We start from the raw sequence: 24,683 nt of genomic DNA, 5'->3' as shown, positions 1-24,683 counted from the left end.
TTAACATGGAGAACCTCAGGCAAGATTGTATTATTTAACAGTTTAAGCAGAGTAAGCTTACAACCAGGAATTACTTCACTATATCATTAGGCCTACTTTTTTTTTTTTTTTTTTTTTTTTTTTGCTTTATTATAAAGGGGGGTGAGCAGGGGCCCAACAAAAAATATTAGCCCTTGGGCCCCTCAAGATTTTAATCCGGCCATATGACTGTGTAAATTTACTACTTTAGGTGATAAATAAGTTTTAAAAAATCTATGACACTGTAAGCAGGAAACGTGGTGACGACATGCGTGGAGCTTTGGTCACGTGATCCGTTCACCTGTTCTGTGCCCAACCTGTTTATCCTGCTGCTCCGTCTCACCGCTCAAGGATAGAAAAAAAGTCCCCGTCGTTTACACTGAAAGTTTGACTTCTCTCTGGTTCTGCGGAGTGGACGCCACAGATTCATGCGCTGTCTCTCTCTTTCTGCGGTTGTTATGAGCGGTTTTATCTCGAGTTTTTAACGCTGCGACTGTGCGGACTTCGACCTCGCTGAGGCACCTGTCTCAAACAAGGAAGTCAAGTCCATTGAACCCGTCGCTGATGAAGTCGACGGGCCGTAAGTAAATTGCAGCAAATGCCCACGGTTGGTTATTTTTTTAATAGAAGATATTTCCTGTGGATGTTGGTGCTGTAACGCTGAGCTGTGACAAGTGACAACCCTGGACTGTGTGTGTGCACGGTGTCATCTAAACGGGATAAAGCTGCTTCCACCCTCCCCGTGAAAAGGTGAGTTGTTTGTCACCGGTAAAGAATGCGCATATCAAGGATAAGGTCATTTGAACACCATTTGTAGTGAAGTCTGTCACAAGTAGGTACACAGTACACAGTGAAGTCGTTTCTATTTGTATGTTGACAGTTAAAACAACAGTATAATCCGGGTTTGGCTCTGTGCTCAACAGGAAGTATGAACTAACCCACTGGGGAGCACGTAGTTAAACCCACAGAGGAAGTGTTCTTGTATGTCACCTATATAATTTATTTAGGCCTACTTTCTCTTTTATTTCAGATGAACATCTCTTTGGGGGACATGGATTCATCAGGAGAAAATAATACAATTGTGCACCTGCCTTCACCAGTCCTCCCAGAGAAGTCAGACATCTCTAACATGACCATCCTCCGAACTGGCAATGGCACAATCATAGAGGACCAGATGTTTTTAAGCACAACGTTTGCACAGGCTCTGTCGGGGATATTTGTCTGGTCGGCCTTGCTCATAACGTGCCACCAGGTGAGTTTGCCACTTCAGCTGGAGTCTATAATTTTTTAAGATTATCTTGCCTGAAGAAGCATAAATCACTGCATCTCATAGCACTAGTGAGCAATACAGCCACAAAGTATTTAGCACTTTGTGATGTAAATGTGTAATCAGAGACGACTGCAGACTGACAGATTGCACCTCCCTTGCTAGAGGACAGAAACAAATTCCTCCCTCTATATTACATTACAGCACAGTGCAGTTAGTTCAGTGTCGCAGCTCAGATATTTCCATATGACGCTCTGTCTTATCTAGTCATAAACTATTCCTTCCTTTGCCAGCAGGTATTATTCTTTCTACTTTGTACTTCCACTGCCCCAGTGCATTGTGGGGATGTTTTGCTTTACTTAATAGTTGACCGTGGCTATCAGATTAAAATGGATGAAACGCCTTTAGCTGATTAAAGGACAATAGACAGTGAGTGCTCTTTGTGTGGAGGGGAGAAAAAAAGATTGTTAAGAAGAATAAATGGCTCGACACAGGCCACCTTTACCCAGAATCCATTTCATCGCTGTTGTAAATGAGCGTTCCCTTATGTGTGGGTGAGTTACCCACTGTGCGCAGATGATAGCTTATCATTATGGTTTTATCATTTGCAGAGAATGCAGTAGGGTGCAGTGTATTATCAGCAGGGAAATCAATTGATATTGAGATAACATTTTACAACATTATAAAGGATGAGGTTGTTGTTTTCTTCTTCGCTGCAGTTTTAATGTTCTGCAACAGTAATGGCTCCCAGATTTAGTTAATGGTTTTATAACCCTTGTACTGAACATGCATCTATTCAACAGCCTCGGGCTGGCCATACACTTGTTTATGTTTACATGCATGGCTGTATCTCATGTATCGTGTAATTAGTTAGTTTTTGTTTGGCTAGCTCTGATACCTTTAGCATCCCCATGATTCATCAGCATGTTGCATCCTGTGATCCAACAAAACAAACCTTGTTCAGGGATTTGTGACTCAACATCCAGCAAATTGGTTTCTATCTTTTTAATGTATTACTTGTTTGGCCAAACACTTGGCAGCAAGACATTTTAATTGAGCAAATAAACAGCAAGTGTACCACAGGGAGAAAGGAGCAGGTTTCCAACAGGCATCCTTTTCTATCACACTGAATGAAATGGTCTGCAGGGTTATTGTTGCAATGCTGGTGGTGTTTCATCTGACTTGGTTCCAGAGGATTGCTATAGACTCTGAAACTCACGTTCTGAATACTAAACACAGATAGACAATGACCTTAGATCCTCTTTGCTGTAAAGTCGCCAGTGCTTTCCGGAGTGGAGGCTCATTTTTCTTGGAGGGCTTATTGGTCCCTTTGCAACTTGAAGCATTGGGGATTAAGAGCAACAGACTGCACCTATATCTCCTACAGTATAGTTGCGTCATGTTTTGCATATGGCACTTCCGTTTAGTCACGATATGTGCAACCATTTCTCTTTAAGATTGTTTTCAAAATGTGTGACACACCTGCCCCTCATCCACTGTTACTGTGAGGCAATAATAGGCAAATGCAGAAAAAGCAGAAATGTATTTGAATATATTATTACCTTTACTGGGGAGATTTTGCTTCCACATGTGTTTGGTTGTTGTTACTTGTCTGTTTGTAATCAGAATTATGTAAAAAAGTATTGAACCGATTTGCATCTAAATGGCGGGAGGGATGAGGCACAGGTCAGGGAAGAACCCATTAAACTCTGGTGCCGATCTGCTGGTGTGTTCAAGCTCCAGGATTTTTCATCACTTTCTTTTAACATTATGATATTTTCAGGAAATTATGTAGGCATATGGGATGTAAACAGATGTCTTAATGGTGTCTGAAATCAGTGACAATTTCGACTTGTGCAGGATTGTTTGGCCTCGGTTGAACTATTTACCAGTCTGGTTCAGCAGGCAACTGTCAGGTCAGCATTATGGATTCAGGAAGGACATTGTTTTTTTCCAGTAAATGGAGGACATCAGTCTGTAGCCTGCTCCACTTCACATGTGGAGATGGCCATATACATCACTCCCCCACCCTCACAGTCATCAGGCTTTAATGTGCAGCCTCTAATGGGCATTTAATCAAGCTGCATGTGTTGATTAGAGTTAGACTGTGGATGTTAAGGACTAACATTTAACTCGCTCTTTGGAATAGATGTTTTTTAGGTTTTGGTCACAAACACAAGTCTGAAGACATTTATGATTATGAAATAACAGAATAAAGAGAAGATATTGTGATCATTCTTTATCCTTATTTTCAAGACCTTATGGCTAATTGTACTCAGTGTACAGCAAGTGCTCAGGAATGGCTAGAAGTTGAAAACATAGCAGCAAACTAACCAATATTTGGATCATTGATTATTAATTATTGTTGATATGATTGATTTAAAAGGGCCGATCTGTTATAGAAATAATTGCTGATAAATTCTCTGTTGGTATACCACCATGCCATGAATATAATATCTAATTGTTTCTGTTTCCCCCTGCTCTTTAGAGAGTTCTAGTCATTATTCAAAAGTGGCTTGAGCTTGACGTGATTACTTGGAGTGCCCCCTCACCCACTATTAGTTGCCAAATGGGTAATAAGCTTCTTGATCAACTGAGAAACTAGACTTGATTATGTTGATTGGTTCTTTTTTATGAAGAATGAGTCATCACTCTTTCTAAGCACTGCACGAAGGCAACTGAACTTTCTGGAGGTTGAAGTTTTCAGACGAGAAGTGGAATGCCGACAGGAACCTAAAGCAGGTCAAGTTAGGAACACATAGAAACACCATGACCTGAATAACTGGGAATATTTACAGATGTATGAGTCTTCCGTCATTATGGCGGCATCTCTGGTATCGCAATAATGCTCCCTACAGTAGCATGCTTTGGTTTTATAATAAGTGTCACATTAAGACTTTCCCTGCATGATTGCTTTAATCTGAACAGGGACAGTGAGGAGAGACAATTTGATTTTTTTTTTTTCAGTTTAATCCACTCATTATTCAGTTGAAGCGATCCTGGGATTATCAGAAGGTAATTTATTTATTTGCTCACAGATACTATACCATAATAGCAATTATTGACATGTTTCCAGGTTGTGGCAGTTTCAGGTTGCAGTAGCTTTTTTTTTTTTCATATTACCCGAGAGAACCAAGAGTGACAACTTGTGCTTTACTCACTCTGTTGAAAACATATTTGCTTGGGTCAGTATGGATAATCCCGTCCTTGCGTCAGTGGCAATGTACATTTCAGTCTGGATTAAAAACTATAATTCATCATCAAGATGTGTGTAAAAACGTCTAAAATCTAAAGGTCAATGAAATGAATGATAATCAGGTTTTTGCCATATGCTATGTGTACTCCCCTAAATGTTGTCATCTGCATTACATTACCTTTATGGAGGCCATATGGGGGCATGCAAGAGAGTTGTTCCTCTCCTTCTGTGTGAGTGTGTGTGTTGAAAACTAAAGGTCTTTAATCAGCTTTCTGAAAATAAAGTTTGTTTATGGATCCTATTGCCTTTATCCGTAGGGAAGTTGGAGCTGTATAATATAAGGTCAGGTGCAGCCAGTCTCTACTCTGGGAGTTCATTAAAATGGACGCTGGGTGATCTCTTTACTTTAGAAGAGGAAGAAGAAGAATCAGCCTTTGTTGTCACTGAACAGAAGTACAGCAAAATTTCAGCAATCAACCCGTCCGTACATATACAGCATGCAATACATACAATAAGACAGACATTACAGGATGCGGGAGGAGAGGGGAGGGGTGGAAAAGCAGCTCCCAGACTATGCTCCTGTGGGGGAGTACAGTGTGGGACCGGGAAAAATAAAACCTCAGCAGCATAATACATACAGTATATGAGCACACTTTACAACATAAGAACTCAAAACAACAGCGAAGGCGTGGGATGGGAGGTAGGGGAGTGTGTTGCATATGTGCATGTGTGTAAGTGTCCATGGATGCGTGTGTGCACATATGCCTGGAGAGTCGCTTCGTCTAGCCTCAGTTCGCAGGATGTCATCGCAATAACACAGCAGGTTGCCATGGAGACGTCCTCAATCGGGTCCCAAACAGAGTCAACAATCAACAGGTGTCCGTGAAGAAGGGAGGGAAGGAATAGGAATACAGAACGTCTCACTGCAGCGATCTCCTGGGGGAGTTGTTCCAGCATTAAATGCAGATTAGATTATGATTGTTTGGGTTAGGACGAGTAGTCGCATTCATTCCAATAGACACGATTTACTCTGTTTGTCCATTCTTGCCTCCAAATCGATCCATTCGTTTTCCGTGTTGCGGTTTATAAAGTTTATACCCACAGTCTGAGTGCTAACAGCTCTGCCCACCCCATCAATCATGTAGCTTCATGGGGCTTTGGACTGCTGTCACCGTCTTCCGAATTTTTCGATACACCAGGGCCATGCTTAATCCAATCAGCAGATAACCTGTTATCATGGTCCCGAATATGTAGATGTCCTCGATGACCTCAACGGAAAGAATCACCAGGCACATGACCCTCCACTTCTTCCACCAGTCCATCATGTAACCAGTCGTCGAGAAAATTCTGTCAATTGCGTTGAGAGACCAGTTGACCAATTCCATGATTTAAATTTGGAGAGCAATGCGGAGAGAGGCTCCCGAAGTTTGAGACAAGACAGGACAAGACATAAGAAGCAAAGCAGGGAAGATAAGGGAGGGGGGAGAGAGGGAGAGATGCGTCCGAAGAAGAAAACTATACAATATACAACAATTTAGACAGCCACTCTGTCGCTGCTGCATGTCACAGTGACGGATCTTTACACAGACAGAGCTGTGAACGCAAGGTTAGACTGTAGCCATAAATAATACCCTCCAGATAAAAACATGCTTGGCTGTTTGTTGTCAGGCCTCAGGAGGCTGAAATTCCACATTGATCACACCCTTTTGAGTTTGTATTGCCTTACTGTCGCTGCTGTACAGATAACTTATTATTGATATTTTCTGTCTTTGATAGACTAATCACTGCTGCCCAGTCCCAAAGCTCGTTGAAAAGCCCTCCAGTTATACTGTTGTTTTTTTAATACATTTTTTAAAGAGGAACTAAGCAAGATTTTTACCTTAATTATACAGCTTCAGAGTAATTGTGATGGTTAAATTACTTGTTACCAGGAGAATGGAGGCTCTCTGCCTTCCACTTAGGGTCTCTTGACAGCGAAAAAATGACCAGACTAGTTTTCCTTATAAACGGGGCACATTCTCTGTTTCTCTGTCCTTCACCTTTTGCCATAATCCCTATAGTTTTAGGAGTAGGTTCATTACCTTTAATTGTCAATGCAAGCTGTTTTTAGATCAGCGGGGCAGAGATGTGAGCTCTGCATGGTGCGCGGTATTTCCTCCTTTACCACATCAAATACACAATCCAACAACTCCAAATGCTCTCATGGACAAGTTGTGACCCGCACATTCACCACGCTATGAAATAATAATGTAACATACGAGAGTTGTTTTCGAGGCAAATGCGTAGCCGGAACTACATTCCAGACACGGCTGCTCGGCAGAGTGACTTCAAAAGCGCAAGTAGTTCCTAGTATTTGCCTCATGTGTCGTAATGTTACATAATTATACGTTATTATTTAACAGCATGGCGAATGTGCAGGTTACAATTTGTCCAAGAATGTTATGGAGTTGCTGGATTGTGTATTTAGTTTGATGAGGGAAACATGGGAATACTGTGCGCCTCCGTTGCGTTAGTTGAGCAGCTTCCATCTCCACTCCGCCAATCTAAAAACAGCTTGCACCGACAATTAAAGGTAATGAACCTAAAATTTGTCAAAATGTTAAAATATCCCTTTTATTTCATAGTGAATTAAATGTGTTTGGGTTTGGAACTGTTGAATATATAAAAAGCAATTTACACAATAACCTTCAGAAGAAATAATCATTTAAATAGTAATTTATTTGCAGCCTGAGTGAAGTTATATTACTTGTGTGATGTTGTAGAGAAAGTAGTCTGTTTACCAAGGCACTGTCTGCAGAACAATAGCCTGCATGTGAAAATCCCTTCACCATATGTCATGCTTCATTGTAATCTCATACATCATGAGTAGAAATTGGTTGAATTCATATCCCCGCTCCATGAATCTATAAAAGTGCTAATCAAGATGTTCATGTGTTTACTAATTTTTGTTTTCTCGTGTGTTTTTCAACGTAGATCTACACACACCTTCGATCCTACACCGTCCCCAATGAGCAGCGCTACATCATCCGCATCCTGTTCATTGTGCCAGTCTACGCCTTCGATTCTTGGCTCAGTCTGCTCTTCATTAGCAACAACCAGTACTACGTGTACTTTGATTCCGTTCGGGACTGTTATGAAGGTAAATGTCACATGCCAACTCCTTTTTAAATTTCCTGCTTGGTAGCTTCCTTCCTGACCAGTCACAGCTGCTATGATGGAAAATAAGAGGAACCCACCAAACTCGTTTTTCACACCAGTCACCTCATTATTTGAGGTGTTGCATTTCTAGGAGGTGTAATTGTAGAAGCATCTCTTTTCACGCCTTGGTTCACTATGTTTGCAAATGGGGGAAAAGGCCTACAGTTTGCTCTTTATGTCTGATCTATTTAACTTTTTTTTTTTTCTCAATCATTTTTTTGAGTAATTCTGCTGTGATTTTTCTATATTTAGATATTATGTAAACCGTGTTCGGTAGATTAGATAGCAGCAGTTTAATTGCCTTTATGCAGCTTTACCATAATTCTGTATTTGAAGCTTTAAGACCAGAATACTTCAACAGTGGCAAAGGTGAATCATATGTAAAATGGATTACAAGTAATTTGGGAAAGGGAAAAAGTAGGAAATACATTATTCAGGAGATTAGTTTCCAGTTTGCAGGCCAATTTTGTGGCTGATTGATAGTGAAGCGCATCAGAAAGCAGTGAGACCAGAACACCACCAGCGGCCACGGCTAAAACATAATGAACCTTCTCTTGACTGGACACCATCTGCATTAGCTTCACTTAATCCCTCCTTAAATAGCAACAAAGGATTAGGAAGGGATTTCCAAGACACAGAACCCTTGGAAGCTTCTTATTGTAAGGACTGAAACATTTATTGTTCCAAAATGTAGTACTAATTATTTTTTTATCATGTGGGCGTGTTCTCCCCTGAAATGATTTGACCTTTCAAATGAAGTTATACTTGGGTGATGAGGAATTATTCTGCAGTTAAAATCATGCCAATGAATGTGTGGGAAAAAGAAGTAACTCCTCTCTTTGTCTTACAGCCTTTGTCATTTACAATTTCCTGAGCTTGTCCTTTGAGTATCTGGGAGGAGAGAGCGCGATCATGTCCGAGATTCGAGGGAAGCCCATAGAGTGAGTGCTCTCATTTCAGTCCTGCATGCACACATGTCCTAATTTTGTTGAACTCTGAAGTAATAAATGCTTATTACCGGTAGTGTGAACAGTGATATGGTTTAGATTTCATATGCTCAAGCACAAAAGATGCAAGGTGCATCTCCCTGCCCTTGAATTAGCATTTTACTGTGAGCACAACAGCAAAAGTGCTGGCAATAAACAAGTGCAGTATTAATCTGTGACAGTCATCCTTTATCTCTGAGCTTTTGACCACCCCCGATAGGCTGTGTTTTATGGCTGACGCAGCCACAGGGCAGCAGCTCTTTGCCAAAGTCTTAAGACAGTGGAGACACTAATGTTGAGTCCTGATAAACGATGGCATTGCTTAACACCAGCCTGGGGAGATGAGGTATAAATCCTACAACTTGTTTTAGAGTAGTCCACTGTGCTGAGTTGCTCTTTACACGTCCTTTAGGATTTCCATAGGCAATGAGTGTTTTCTTTCTTAAATTAGCGAGAACTCTCTCTATGTTGAATGTGAATGTGAATATTGAGTATGTTTTCAGCTGGCATCATGTGAGATGATTTATGTCACATATCTAATGCACACTGTTATCATGCTCACAGCCTCACAGCACATAAGCAGCACAGCCCTAATAAGCCTTGTCATATTTTATTTAATAATGTACATACTGCATGTACTAGATTCAACTTAATATATTATGTTCCCATGAATAAACTAGATTAAGTTGGATTAATCTGGTCAGAATTAGATAAATTCTTCAGGGACCAGGCAGAGAACCATGAAGCTTTAGAAGCAGATTCATTCTGTGGGCAAATCTTCATTTGTTTCTCAAATTTATGTTGACTCGAAGTCAAGGCTCTTATTTGCATGCGCTCAGGTTGATTTGGTTTCGACCTTGAGTGTCTGAAGAAAAAGGAAAAGAACACAAATGAAACAATTACAGACACACACACACACATCTGGAAATAGTTCAAAGATGTTGTTGAGGCTGAAGGTGCTGTGCAGCAGCATCACACAGATTAGGAGTTGTTGCTGTTGTGTAAAGTTGAGGGTGAGTTCAGTCCTTAATCGTCCTCTCTGCTGCTGCCTCCAGGTTCAGTCTCACAGCAGAGCACAGACTTTCTCACCAGTTAATTTATTTCAGCCCCTAAACTGCCTTTTAAACACATCACCACTGACTTGGAGTAATAGCACTACCAAAGAACTCTGACTTATTGTAAATGTGGCTACTTTGTTGCTGGAGCCGCTGTTTTAGCCTAGAGCCATTTCATCTTCCAAACACCCCATAATACAAAGAAGCCTTTAAATCCACTGTCTCACATGACACCTTGACCTACTTCACTAAAATTGTTCTTCCAGCTCCAGACATCAGCATTAACAGGTAGAAATGAATCCAAATGGAAGTTTAGTGTATGTGGATGAGGAATTAATAAGTGTTCACTGTTTGGTGTAAGCAGCTTGTCTGTCAGTTTACATGATTGGCTTTTTTTGTAGCGCTAACAGTGACTTGTCTAAGCAATTTTGTATGGACACCATTGTCTCAATTTTATGTATTATTACTCCAACATGTAACTTAATGATGTGTTCAAGTCTATAGAACTGAGTCAACATAAAGCAACATAAACTGAAGCAGTAATGTCATCTAGGGCTACAGTAAACAAACCACTTTTATCACTGTTTAGTCATGTGATTTTTTTTTTTTATCTATAGATTAGATGTTTTGTTCAACCAACAATCCAAAACCTAAAGATATTCAGTTTACAAACCACAAAACCAAATTATTAATCGATTTTAAAAATAGGCACCAGGTCAAAAATCAATATTTCAAGCAAGAGTGCTTTGTTACTGTGTCGTGTGGCTGTATCACATTGTGTATATGTTTCTGTTGTCTGACCCTTACCGTCTGTTGTGTCAGTGTTGACATGATAAACACGTTGTTTTCTGTTGCCTCTGCAGGTCAAGTTGTCTGTATGGCACCTGCTGCCTCGTCGGAATGAGCTACTCCATTGGCTTTTTGAGATTCTGCAAACAGGTGAGCTTCAATCATCCCCTTATCTGTGCTCTGGAGATGCTCTATTTGACCACAAAAATAAATTTACTTATTGAAAACAAGAAAACATCAAACCAAGAAGAAGAAGAAAAAAACACTCTGCTATAAATTACAATTCTGTCCACATCTACAGGCTGCTTAAAAATGACAGCTGTTGCAATTGGCTGTGTGCTTTACAGAGGATAACATCACAGTTTTTTGTTGTTTTTTTTAAAAGGGAAAACAAAAGCGACTGAGGCCAGGTGAAAGCAGCTTGATAATATACACAGAGTTGATATGAACTGTCAGCACTCAGCTCTCTCCTTGAGGCCTGAGATGCTGCACAAGCTCCTAGTCTAACACTGATGAAAATTGGAACTGAGTCTTCAAATGTCTTCAAAACAAAATAAATGGTGAAATAAACATTTTTCCTTTTATTTTGTAAGTGGCAAATGATAAACACTGAGTATAGGCCTTGACAAGAACCAAATGTGAAGTGTTTTGAAAATGAAAACTTTGCAAGTTTTCTCTGGTGGCATTTCTGGAAGACACAGTTAAAGAATAATTCTCCATGAGAGGTCAATTGAAGATCAGTACAGCAGATTTTTAAAAAGTGCATTGCGCTAAAACTCCCATCGGTTTCTGTGTAGTTTTTGGGGTGGAGACTGTGCTGTGAAAGTTGAGGCCCCCGAGCTACAGCTTAGCACTGAGTTTTCAGATTTTTAAAATAGCTCGCCCTCATTGTCATTCATGGAGCAAAGTTTCAGAAATCAATACATCGAACACTTCAGAAGTTATTAAATGCTGTTTTGCAGGTTAACTCCCATGAAACAAGGGACTAACTGGATTTGAAGTAATGATTTGCTGCTTTTGTGCATATTCATTTGTTCTAACTTGATTACTGAAGGCCTCCATTATATTGATCACAGGGCCATGTGGCTTGTAGCTAGAAAACAACAGCGTGCTCTCTCGATGAGAGATGACTTCAGATGAGGTAAAGTCTCCCTGGACTGAGCTGAAAATATCCTCAACAGTTTATCACAGTCAACACATCGGACAAGATCTGAAAGGACCTGATACTCCCAGTGTAAAATACATTAAAATTCTTTGCACATATTGGGGAAGTTTTAGTGTGTGATTAGAAGAGGGGTCAACAAATGAATCGCTGATATGGAAAAGCAGCTTAGAGTTATGGTGGTCCTTTGAGATAAGGTGAGCTGTTGCATCTTAAACTGTTTTTTGACATTTTCAGTTTTATGTCCTGAAGTCACATTAAGGCCTTATTTTCCTGAAAGTGGACATGAGTTGAATCCTGTGGAGCAATTAATTTAGCAGTTTTATCAGCATAAACCAGACACGACACCTGACACGGTATCTCACCTGTTGACAATGACAGGATCATCCTGTTTGTTGTGTCCTGGTTGTTTATTTTTTCATAGAGGGGAAAACATCAAGATTACACACAAAAAGAATTATCTTGTACTTGAGAAGAAGTTATATCAATAGGGCCTCTTGTAAATATTAAAAATGCAAGAGTGGACAGCAGCAGAGATGCTGGGAGAGAAGCAGAAGGCAAAAGGACAATAAAAAAACACTGGCCTTGTGGTCCGATGCGTGGATTCATTATTAAAGTGTGAAATCAATTTGGATAGATCAGCTTCGGAGCTCTGTTTTTTGTTAATTCACAAAGCTGAGGGGTGTTGCCGTTAATTGGGACTCAGGAGAAATATAAAAAAAACAGCTATGTCGATAGTGGCTGCCAGTGAACTGTTGCAGTGAACTCTGAAGTGATGAAAATGAAAACAGAAAGAAGATGCTTCAGGTCATATCAATCTGTGAATTCTCAGTGATATGTCATAATGAAAAAATGGTGATAAGCTGCAAAACAGTCCAGCTGTCATGAAGAGAGATGCTCCTATTGCGTGCCGTTGATACTGATCATCTCTGAGTGAGATTTGCCGATACTGATAATTTTTGCCGTGCATTCATATCAGTCTCATCCGCTTTGTAAACGTTACACACGGCTGACAGGCTGTATGGTTTTGGTGGCCTGTCACACACCACCACAGCCCATCAACTGAGGGTGACTGGTGATTCAAAACATTAATTCCAATCTTCCGTCACTGTTTATTTTTTCGTTCTTTTTAATGAAAATCAACCAAAGATTATCAGCGACCGATCAATATGGGGGCACCCCTAGTCATGAATCTTGATAACCCCTTAATACACCAGTTTGCAGTAGAGCTGTTAATCAATCTGCTGTGAAGGTGGCATATCACACAAATGCACAGTAGAACTAACATACCGTATCCTCTTATCTTATCCTATCTCACACATGTAGCTTAGTATTAAAGTTCATTTCTCTCTGCAGTTCCTGACTTTGAATTAATTTGAGGCAAAAAAAAACAAAAAACAACAACCCACAGTTAACTTTTAATCCACTGCCATTCTGAACCTGCATTGTGTTTTGAATATCAAGCGTGTCTGGAAGTATCATGCTAAATTATTTGCTTTGAGGATATTCACAGTGACAAGCTGGCACTGGAACAGGCAGAGAGCAACCACAGACTGTCAGGACTAAAAGCTTCAAAGTAAATCAGTTAAATAAATGATTATTGATGTCATTCTGTAAAGCCCACCACGGGCTCTCCGGCCATTCCACAAAAGCCTCCCTCTGGCTCATCAAGTCAAACACTCCCATCACTGCTGCAGCTCCACCAGCCAGACCCCATCCACATCGGCAGTTAAGACATCAGGACGAGTTATTTGGCATTATTTGGACAGAAAGGACAGCTTCAGAAAAGACTGCATTATGTTAGTTTATGACCTTTTCAAGTTCAGTGTTTTAAGTCTTTTAATAGTTTGACATTTTAGGAAATGTGCTGTTCTTTTTTTTATGCCAAGAGTTAGCTTAGCACAAAGACTGGGAGTGAGGGAACCGCCGCCCTGCAGCATCTTTAAAGCTCACTAATTAACAACTACATCTCATTTGTTTAATCGGCACCAACACTGAAGTTTAAAATGAACAAGTTGCTGTTTTATGAGGGATTATTGGCAGGGCTGTTTCTTGGCTCTGAGCAGTTGCCAAGTAACCGTAGAGACTCCAGGAAGTTAACTGCCAAAGTAAGAGGCAGCGTATAGCTTCCTGTAACACTGTGAATTGTTATTTTGACAATCAGGTTTTGTAACATGTTAATGAGTAATCTTTACAGCTGCTGACAGGGGGATTTTATTACCTGTGTTATCTCATAGTTTGTTTTAATGAAAGATAGATATTTGTACTTGTCACCTCCCTCACTGCCAGGAAGCAAAAATACCGTAGGTTTACTTCCACAAATGTCAAACTATTTCTCGTAATCACAGCTGTTAAGATAAGACAGAGACAACAAATCACAACAGACATGACAAATTATTGTAATAACTTCCAAAGTTAAAGGGAGTACTGAATAGGTAAGAGAGAAAATGCCACTGGGCGGGTTTAAGGGCAGTTAGAGATCTTTTCCATCTGATTAGATGTACAAAGAGCCCCTTCATACCCCTTCATCCTCCTCCTCCTCTTCCTCCTCCATGTTGTCCTTGCTTGTTTGAGTGTCTCATACTGAATTGTAATGTGTTCTCCAGGCGACGCTCCAGTTCTGCGTTGTCAAACCCATCATGGCAGCCATCACCATCATCCTGCAGGCCTTTGGCAAATATCATGATGGAGATTTTAAGTGAGCACCATCTCTCTTTCATTGCATTTCATTCTTCATGTATCTCGTGCATCCATGCCATTGCCAGTGGGCTCATTTGCTGTTTACATGCACAAGGAAACAATTTGCAAGTGAAGATAATTATATCACCTCCTCACAGCAGGCATGATGGAAACATTTTGAATTGAAGCAGAGGGGGTTTTATTCCAAGCTGAAAGTTCTGGGATTCAACTTTGAAGGAACTTTGCAAGTGCTCTGCTGCATGTTGGCCCAGGTGTATCACCGTCCTCGTCATAATCTCTTGTCTCGCCTCTACCGTCGATATTGCAAATAATAACTCAGCACTTTTCCAATATAGACTAAGGGAATTATATTGTTACATTTTTTCTGCAAAATGTAGTAAATGTTCTGAAATGAAGCCCCTTAATTCTAGCTGTATATTAGACCTGGTGAAGCACAGCATTATAAAGAGAGATGTATTGTTTCATTTAATACTTTTTTTTGGATGTCAAGTGATGCATAGACTGGGGATAAGTTTTAGAATGACAAATTTAATTTCAGTGTATTTCAGTGAGTCACATGAGCCATTGAGGGTCTCAACAGAATATGGAGAGGGTAATATGTTCAATAAAATTGTCTTAAGAGTGTAATCGAAAACCATAAAATCTGCAGCCTATAAACTCTGTCTGACTTATTTTCAGGAGCACTTCTCCTCCTCTTAGCTCCGGATCTTTTACTGAAGATTCAGCTGTGACAACACTTGTTTCCGAACGACTCAGGAAAAGCACAGAGTTCAACGAGGCCTTGAGACAGAGAAGTTTGATATCAGCTTTATATCGTCACCCTCTTACCGTCGAGCCGTCGGATAGACACGATTACGTTCTCCTCCGCCTGTTTCTCTGTGTACTTCAACAGCAGAAATAGCAGGGTGAAATAACTGTCTTTTTCATGTCTTTCTTAAAGCTCTGCAGCAAGGCGGTGGTGATTCACAGATTGTTTACATATATGCTTTCATCCAACCGTGCACTCTCTACTGCATGGCAGTAATTAGTGTAGTCACAGCTGAGTCCTCAGAGAGGCTCTTCAGCATGCAGAGAGGGTAGAGAGGCAGGCTGACAATAAAACACAGACAAATCTGCCTTTTTTATCAGATGCACCCTGAAATAAGACAGACATGAACAAACAGTATTTATTAATTGCTTGTTTGTGACGGGGACAAAAAGGCTGCGTTTCCAGGTGTTCATGCAATATGGCTGAGAATATCATCAGATGTGAGCTGGCACTCTTTTTCATTCAGCCCATTGTAAAATACATGGAGGCAGAACATGAATGAAACACTCTTAATATTTTAGTTTTTTTTTGCCGTACGATCGCAGATGTGGCAGGGTTGTAACATCACCACATGTGTCTGTTTCCTTACAGCGTGAATGGAGGATACCTGTACATCACAATCATCTACAACTTCTCCGTCAGCCTGGCCCTCTACGCTCTCTTCCTCTTCTTCTTCGCAACCAGTGACCTGCTCAGGCCGTACGAACCTGTGCTCAAATTCCTCACAATTAAATCTGTCATCTTCTTATCCTTCTGGCAAGGTAAGTTCCCCTCTCTACTCCTTCTTATATCAGTGCCCCTAGTAGGTGAAGCATAAATTGATGATGTGATGTGGAAAAAATGTCGCTGCTTTTTGTAGGAATGGTCCTCGCCATCCTGGAACGCTGCGGGGTCATACCCAACGCACTCTACATCGACGGACAAGAGGTCGGCGCCGGTACGGTGGCAGCAGGCTGGCAGAACTTCATCATCTGCATCGAAATGTTCTTTGCCGCCATCGCCCTCCGATATGCCTTCACCTGCACCGTGTACCAGGAGAAAAAAAATGATGTGCCAGGTGAGCGCCGTAGAGAGGCTTCAACTGCTCATTACCCGTCACCCTCGCCTTGAAAATATGTTGATATCTACTCGGGCTAATTGTTCCTCTCCTACCCCCACGCAATAAGGACTGACACCGGCTTGAAAGTATTTCCAGTAATTGTATCCCTCTTTTGCAGCCGTTTAGACCAGGCTGCTTCATTTTATCAGGCATATTATACATTAAATCCCTCAATTTTATATATATCCATATAAAACCCAAGCTGGGATTTCTTAATATTTGCAATTTCGCACTTGAATGTGGTGCTGCCGTGATCTGTGCGTCAGTCAGGCTGGAAGTCAGCGGGGGGTAGCCATCAGCCTGAGGGCGCTGATTGTTGCACATGGCTCAGAGGACGGTCGTCATTAAAGCAAAAGCAGAGGAAAGCTGAGGAAGACTTCAAAGTACAGTACAGTAACTAGCAGAGAGCGAGTGGCACCCCTTTGACGTCAATGCTGCCTCCAAGTTAAAGACAAATGGAAGCCGAGGGAAAAGCCCTCGACAGTGACATCAATCACTCGGCCATTTTTTTCCCTGTCCTGCTCTAGGAAACTCTCTGTCCCCTTTAGCTGTGTAATGTGTAGACGTAGCAGAAGTGATGATGGAAATATAGGAATGTCCACATTAACTTGATTGGACCCCTTATTTTATTTAATCAAGATAAAAATCGCACAAGGAAATGACATTGAATTAATAGTTTTCACTGTCATTTATCCCTCCTGAAAGAAATCTGTTAGTACAGTGTGCAGTAAGTGTTAAAATAATAAAAATAGCAGCTGATTATTGCGTTTCTTTTGTGACTGAACTTTAACGGTGAAGCTCTGGGTTTGCACCCCCACCCTCGGGTGCAGCAAATGTGTGTGATTGCAGAGGATGCAACACCTCTTGTTTACCATTCCTCTGCTTCAGCGCCGTGGACCAGGCTGTAAGGAGAAAGTCGGCAGACCGTGCCTAACTGCCTTGTAACCCCCCCCACACCTCCCCCTCCACCTCAGCTTGCCCTCCTCTTTGCCACTTCTGATCCAGTCCAGACAGCACTGCCAAACAGAAGGCTGTGGATGTCTGCTGGCTCTCTCTATTTTATTTTTTTTCTTTCTTGCCTTGGACACCATTTTAGTTCTGGAAATGATTCAACCTGGCTCACAGCTGGGTGCAAAGGGACCATCAGTGGAGTGGCTGTGACTGAATTCTGTTCAGTCCATTTGTAAACTGCTGCCCATGAAAAGGCCACAGTGAAAGAAACAAATCACGGCTATTTAGGGATTTTAATCTTTTTTATTGGTTGATGTTACTGCTGCGATGCCACAATTTGGAAAGTTTACAGAACCAGAAGCACTGGAGCATTTAGTGAAGTAATTAATAAGCTGCTCAAAAGAAATAATTTTCCCAATTGGATAAATTATTTAAAGACTGTGGAAAGCTTTTTGGTCTCGGTCAGCTTCTTAATTTAAGTGATGGTGTCATATATGATGAACACAAACTTTTCTGCCAAAGTTTGATGATTTGATTTTTTTTTCCACATCAGAGATTTTCTGTATTGTTATGTTTAATTACACTTCTCTCACTAGTTAAAAATCAGGCTTTAGCAACATTTGAATCAAACTTTGATGATGCACCCAAACAATCCTGATAACATGAATTAGTGTTGTTGGAGTTTTTTTAAACAGCTAATTGATGTTTTGTTTTTTGTTTTTTCATTTCTTTCCCAAAGTCCAAATTATGGCACATTTTGTGTAATAAATGTTTAATGTTACTGTGAAATGGTTATGATATAAAATTAAGTTTTCAGGGGTGAGCAAAAATATAAAATGCTCAGCAGGATTGGCTCCTTGAAGATCTTGTTGCATTTGCAGTTGAAATGTTTTCTTCATTTGATGTGATGAATACTTACAGATGTTGTCACATGCACTATGATGTTGTCCTGTCTTGTGTCATTGTTAAGCGTCCTTCTTGTGTCTTGTGTTATTGTGAAGCATCCTTGGGTGTCTTGAAAGGCGCTATATAAATTGAAACTATTATCATTAGGGCCACGGGCAATCGCACCGGGCACTGGTCCCAACAGCTATGAAATAGCTGCAGGGACCAGTGCCCGGGCGAAGCCCGGGCACTACTGTTATTGTGTGGATTTTTTCTTATTATTTTTCCACTTCCGGCCAACTTTCGGTTTGCTACTAGTCCTGCAACTCGAAGAGTTGCAGGACAAATTATATATCAAAATGTGCGTCCTGATCGGGATCGGTGTGCTATTACTTTTCTCAACAGTGTACGAATTATTTGCGACGTAAGTCGCGATTTACTGCGCAAAATTTTTGCATGTAAGTCAAAAAAAGATAGGTCATATAGTTTTTGATCAATCCCTGATCAATGACCATGATCATTTAACTTCATAAACAATCCATGGCGCTCGTTTAAATGTTTATAAACACAGACACAGCTAAATCAGACTGACACAGGTCACACACACACACAGACTCTAGAGCCAGGTCTGATCAGCTCTGTCTTGACCTTAAGATCGTGGGTTTGATTCCCATGTTGACAGAGATGGCACAACCCGCAGTAGCTCCCGTGGCCCATTCAAAATTTCCCGAGAGGAAATTTTCTAGTTATTATTATTATTATTATGATGTGACCCATTAACTCACTCTGTCCCTGTGTTTCTGCAGAGAACCTCCCCCCAATGCAGAGCATCTCCAGCGGCCTGAAGGAGACCATGAACCCTGGGGACATGGTGCAGGATGCCATCCACAACTTCTCCCCAGCCTACCAGCAGTACACCCAGCAGTCCACGCAGGAGGTGGTCCAGCCCAGCGCCAACGGAAAAGTGGCCACAGGCGGCAAGGGCTCCCGCAAGTCTGACAAAATCATGCTGATTACCTCTGATGATGAATTCTAGGCTTTTTCCCAGCAAGATCCAGGTGTTTGTGTCCTTGCCACCCCCATCCCTCACCCCCTGGGGAAACAGCTGTATTGCATCTCACACAGAGCTGGATTGAATCCAGGTGTTTAATTCTCTTTATCACAGTATTTAAAATGGACTGCTTACTTCTGTCTTATTTTAATGAGTTATTATTTAAGCTCCCAGAAGAGGAGGATGTTATTAATAATGTTTTAAAATGGATGACTCAGTGAACAGGGAAGTGATCTGCCAACATAAATACGCAGTCATAACCGTAGGAAAATGACATGTCACCGCCGCTGTATCAGAAGTCTGGAGCTATGTGTTTTCTCCAAACGATGCTGCTGGATGTTCAGCAGTGTCCCTGATCCTGATTCTGTTTCTGTCATCACGTCAGCGACCGCTCTCTGGTCGTCTGAAGCCTCGTTCCTCTGATTCATGTCAGTTTCAAAGGGAAGATGATTAATATGTGACTCCAGGTGGGGGAGCAGTGAAGCCAGCGACGGCTCGGGATGACACTTCATGGACTTGTCTCGCATCTGCTTGTTTGAAGTATTTGCTGAGCATTCCTCTGCATGGTTTCCTGACAAATGAAAGGATCCCTTCAAAGACACATTAGTTTTGGAGCAGGCACTTCAAACTGCAGACTGTAGCACTTTGCAATCCTTTGTATCTACTACAGCATGGACAAATTAGATAAACCTGTCCCCTATAAAAGTGGGAGTTGTATTATTCTCATTAATTTTCCCAGTATCCTAAGGAGTGTAATTCACTGCAACTAGACAGCCGTTGAAGCAGACTTTCACAATTAGTCTTTTTGCAACCTCTACACTATAACAAATGCTTTTGGCAGAGCCTTTTTTGTCTGATGTGGTCACGCCACTCTTCATCGTATAATTCCATCTTCCAGGGATTATGAAGAGAAACATGTACAGAATCTGAATGTTGTAAATTATGGTGTTTTAATATGCTTTGTTCGTGTAAACAAAATTGTTCTTTGAATCATGAATCAGGAAGATCTTAATGTATTTAATGTGTGCAATTCAGAAGAAGAAAAGAAAGGCACAAACAACCGAGAGCAAGTTTTTTCACTTAAATGTATTTTTGTCATGTGGGAGACATCTAGCTTTCTGACCACATTAATTATTGTGTAGCAATAGTTTGTTGAACTTTGATACCTTCTCGTGCCAATTATAGCTGTCTTTCTGGGAAAGCAAAGATGAATCTACAGCTCGTTACACAAATATGAAAAGAAAAATAGTGGTGCAAATGTTAGCCCCTTTTTTTGGCACTGAAAATAAAATGAATTCTTTCTTGCTTCTGCAGCTCACATACAGTTGCAAGAAAAAGTATGTGAACCCTTTGGAATTCCCTAGTTTTCTGCATGAATTGCTTTGCTTTCCATTGCAGGCCTGAATTTTTTTGGTGTAAAAATGGCACTGCATACCAGCATGTAAACATCATCTCAAAGGTGAAGTACGGTGGAGGGAGCATCATGGTTTGGGGCTGCTTTGCTGCCTCAGGGCCTGGCCAGCTTGCCATCATTGAGGGAAAAATGACTCACAAAGTTTATCAAGGCTTCCCACAGGATAATGTGAGGGTGGCTGTCCACTAGCTGAAACTCAGCTAGTGTGGCGTGATACAGCAGGACAATGTCCCTGAACATTGAAGTAAATCTGCTATCTAAATAATCTAGAGTAGCTTCAAAAAAAGAAAATCCACCTTTCGGGGTGGCCCAGTCAGAGCCCAGACCTGAATCCAATAGGGATGTTGTGGAATTAGCCATTCACACCAGACATCCTAAGAACATGGCTGAGCTGAAGCAGGTCTGTAAGGACGAATTGTCAAAAATTCATCCTTTAGTGTTGTGCAGTTCTTATGAGCAGCTACAGGAAGTGCTTGGTTGAGGTTATTGCTGCCAAAGGAGGTTCAACCAGTTATTAAATCCAAGGGTTCACTTACTTTTTCTACCTGTACTGTGAATGTTAAATGGATATGTTCAATAAAGACATGAAAAATTATAATTTTTTGTGTGGTATTAGGTTAAGCACATTGTGTTTGTTTATACTTGTGACTTAGATGTAGATCGGATCACATTAAATGGCCAATTAATACAGAAAACTAAGAAATTCCAAAGGGTTCACATACTTTTTCTTGCCACTGTATATTGAATGGAGTAATTGTGCAGTTGTAGATAGGGGGAAAAAAGCTTTATTTGAAAGTACAAAAACAGACACAGCAGACCTATTTATAGGAATAATTTACCATACTTTAAATCAGAGCAGAAACAAATACAGATTTTATTTGTACATGAGGGTAGTTCATTGAGAAAACATGTAAATAAATGAATGTAAAATAAAAATAATTTAGGTGTTTGTTTTAATAAAATTACACAAATCAATGAAATAAATATAAAATATATATGAGCAGAATAATGACAAGCTGTGAAGGGTACATACTCGGTTTATGCTGCCTTATTACTGTTCTTGTTTACAGTCGCTCGTCATGAGACTAGAACAAAGAAATCCATTTATCTCGAATGTACAAACTCGACACAGAAACTGCTGCTGTTGAACTAACATTCAATGTATTTCATCCATTATTTCATCCACAACCATGTAATCCATACACATGCTCCATTCCCACCATCTTGGAGCTTTTTCTGAGTTTATAGGCACAAACAAACAATCTCCTCAGTCTATTATTCTAAAACTGACTTTCTACACAGCTAAAGTTAAATACCGTAGCTTGTAGGGCTGGCAAAGCTTTGTGTGTGTATGTGTGTGTGTGTAAGCTTATTTACTCAAAGACACGTTCTCAGGAAGAAATTTAAAACTCATAACCTTGAATACAGAATCAAGATATGCGAGCAACCTCATTTCTTTACATACTATTGCATTGTTATGGTTCATATAAAAAGGTAAAATAACAACTGATATCTTACACAGTTCCATTATAGCTCCTGGGTATAACAAGCTTCACTCAATTCAGCTGTGTGGAGGGAAGAAGGCTGTTGAGTAAACATGGGTAGGTAAATGTTTATGCCTCTTTTCACCCATAGACTATTCATACTCTGCATAATGCTTATTTGTTTTTGCAGGTCTGCTTTTATTTTAGAAAAAGTGCCTTGTAGAAAATGTAGTTGTTGTTGTGTGGTGTGTGTGGTAAGAGCAACATGTGTGAGAGAGCATGTAGGGACCTCTGCTGGGTCACACTGGATGTAGGTTTAACAACATAGTATTTAATTCATCTGCAGAGAGGTTTGTCTTTAACTGTGGCACAGTACAGAAACATATACTTTGAGAGTTCTTCTTTTTAAGGTGTGTTCACCTCAGATCCAAATACAGTAATAAATGCTGTAAAGAAAACAACGCCTCATTTGGGCTAAACAGCATTCAGTTTAGAAACTCAATGTAATCTTCTCTTTGAGCAATATTGTCTTGTATTGTAACGTGCAGAAAAAGGACTTCTGTAAACATGTACTGTGTTTCTATAACTTCCTCTGACTCTGTGACCTTAAACTTAACAGGTCTGGATGGATAGTCTGTAGCAGCTTTGGACTTAATGTTCAGGTAAGGTTTCTTATGGGTTACAAAAGCATTACCATCATCATCATCATTTGAAACTGTCACTTAATCAATTGTGATCCGTAGAAAGGTTTACTTAGACTGACTAGGTTTACATGCAGCTGAAGTTGTCTCTTTTCCTATATGAAATATTCACATTAACTCTTAAACTAATGTTCAGAAGCCTCAAATGAGACCTGAACATCTGGTTAGCACAAGGCTGTCTGATCACATCAGCTCTTCCTTTGAATTATGTTAAATATTTTTTCAGATGATATCATAGGTACTGAAGATGTTTGGCATAAATCTCCAGGTTAATGACCTAGAAATGATTTAAAATACTGTGACTTCCTTTGCATAGATGGTTTGACTTGCTCCATTACATTTAATCACGTATATTGTCTGTAGTTTCACTCCAATTGTTATAAAAGTTATGATGTAAAATATGACAGATGCAGACGTGCAAGTTCATTTTTGACGGTTAAGAGATAATAAGCCACAGCCTGTATGTAACCCTAGTCACTGTCTGTCCAATTTGTGGATTAGAAATAGCAAATGTGCTGAGAAGAACTATTCACGGGGTATAAATACTCACAAAGAAGACTTAAGTTATGAGAGTAGTTTTCTCATTGTAAATGTGAATACAACTTCAGATAAAAGGTCAGCATCAACATAGTTAGACTTCAAAGATCGATTACATAATCACACCACTCCCAGGATAGTAAAAGACATAAATATAGAAAAATATGTAATATATATATTTTATATACTGTATATGCATATAAAACTAAGTATCAGAAAGAGAACATAGGTCGTATCAACATAGAAACCAAGTGAAAATACAAAATGAGAGTAAGAACACAGCAATGCCCCTGCTTAAAAATCACAGCAGGTTGTACAGCAGCAAAGTTCCCCATACTGTTCTTTGCAGCTATGGAACAGGGGAAGAACAGTCATGTCCTCTTAGCCAAGAGAAAATCCTGACATGAACAATCTCTATTGACTTCACTCCGAATTAGGAATGGATCCTCGGTAAGAACGGCTTTTCATTTTTTATTTCAAGTGACTTTTATATTTAAATATCTCAACAAAAAAAAAGTACAAACAGGAGAAAGGTGTTTACTGCATTTTGCTGTCGTGACACCTCTGTTTCTAGAGATGGGTGTCAGGAGTTCTCTTGCAGAAGAGTGTGTCAAAAGCAAAGTACATAGCTACTGTTTCAGAGTTACCAACACCGGCAGCAGCACTTCTCGTGACCCAGCAGTAGGAATGATTTCTATTTGGACGGAGTTCTCAATGCAAAGTAACAACGGAGGCAGTGGGAGCTTTATCGTTTCTGTAGTCTGTAATATACAGGAAGTAAGTTGAACTGCATTTCACTTGTAAGGACCGCTCTCATTTACACTATATCCAATATGGATTACCTACCAAAGAGTGGCATATTTAAGGAAAGAGGCAAAACATCACCCAGTAAGTGCTGCAGCATACATATCAGAGCGTATACCATCCTCAGTTACATAAGGCTAAATGTGGTCACACCACGTTAAATCACCATGCACTTAAAGCCTCAGCAACTTCAGAAATGCAAGAATAGCTTCTATATCTGTTGTAATTTCCAAATTCTAGTACTCTCTTTCTCTGTGATTTTTTTTTTTTTTATACTGTATCTTAACAGTTTTCTCTAAGTGCTATATAATGAGACACTGGGCAACGTGGAACTTGCTGCATCCAAACCAATCTGTGCCCAAAGTCTTCCTCTATCATCACTTTTCTGGTTTTATATTCTTTGTCCTCCAAAGTCGTCCAAAGGTTCCATCAAATAGTATTTAAAGTCAAGTATAATTCAACTCTCATGCATTAGAAAACGTTATAAGCAGAAACTGAATCATTTCTCTATTCAAGAGGGACTTCAGAGATACCAACACAATCACATGCAGCACCTTCCCGACAGCCCCCAATGTCTT

General features: G+C 40.2%; 1 protein-coding gene across 1 annotated transcript; it reads left to right on the top strand.

Moving 5' to 3' along the window:
* Nucleotides 1-299: 299 nt before the first annotated feature.
* Nucleotides 300-20,118, top strand: tmem184a (transmembrane protein 184a). Its single transcript, XM_085783849.1, has 9 exons — nucleotides 300-768; nucleotides 1,049-1,270; nucleotides 7,455-7,620; nucleotides 8,530-8,620; nucleotides 10,584-10,659; nucleotides 14,278-14,369; nucleotides 15,771-15,940; nucleotides 16,039-16,236; nucleotides 18,921-20,118. Exons 2-9 carry the CDS (start codon nucleotides 1,049-1,051, stop codon nucleotides 19,148-19,150), a joined length of 1,245 nt encoding a protein of 414 aa, XP_085639975.1. The 5' UTR covers nucleotides 300-768; the 3' UTR covers nucleotides 19,151-20,118.
* The last annotated feature ends 4,565 nt before the right edge of the window (nucleotides 20,119-24,683 follow it).

The sequence above is a fragment of the Trachurus japonicus genome, chromosome 8, assembly GCF_045865225.1.
Source record: "Trachurus japonicus isolate A0001 chromosome 8, Traja_1.0".
Lineage (NCBI taxonomy): Eukaryota > Metazoa > Chordata > Actinopteri > Carangiformes > Carangidae > Trachurus > Trachurus japonicus.
This window is presented reverse-complemented; position numbering and strand designations above follow the sequence as displayed.

Bases quoted from the DNA above. Each gene is read 5' to 3' on its own strand.
- tmem184a (XM_085783849.1), top strand. From the start codon at position 1,049: ATGAACATCTCTTTGGGGGACATGGATTCATCAGGAGAAAATAATACA. The intron at 15,941-16,038 runs GTAAGTTCCCCT...TGCTTTTTGTAG, and splicing joins CTTCTTATCCTTCTGGCAAG to GAATGGTCCTCGCCATCCTG. The intron at 16,237-18,920 runs GTGAGCGCCGTA...GTGTTTCTGCAG, and splicing joins GAAAAAAAATGATGTGCCAG to AGAACCTCCCCCCAATGCAG.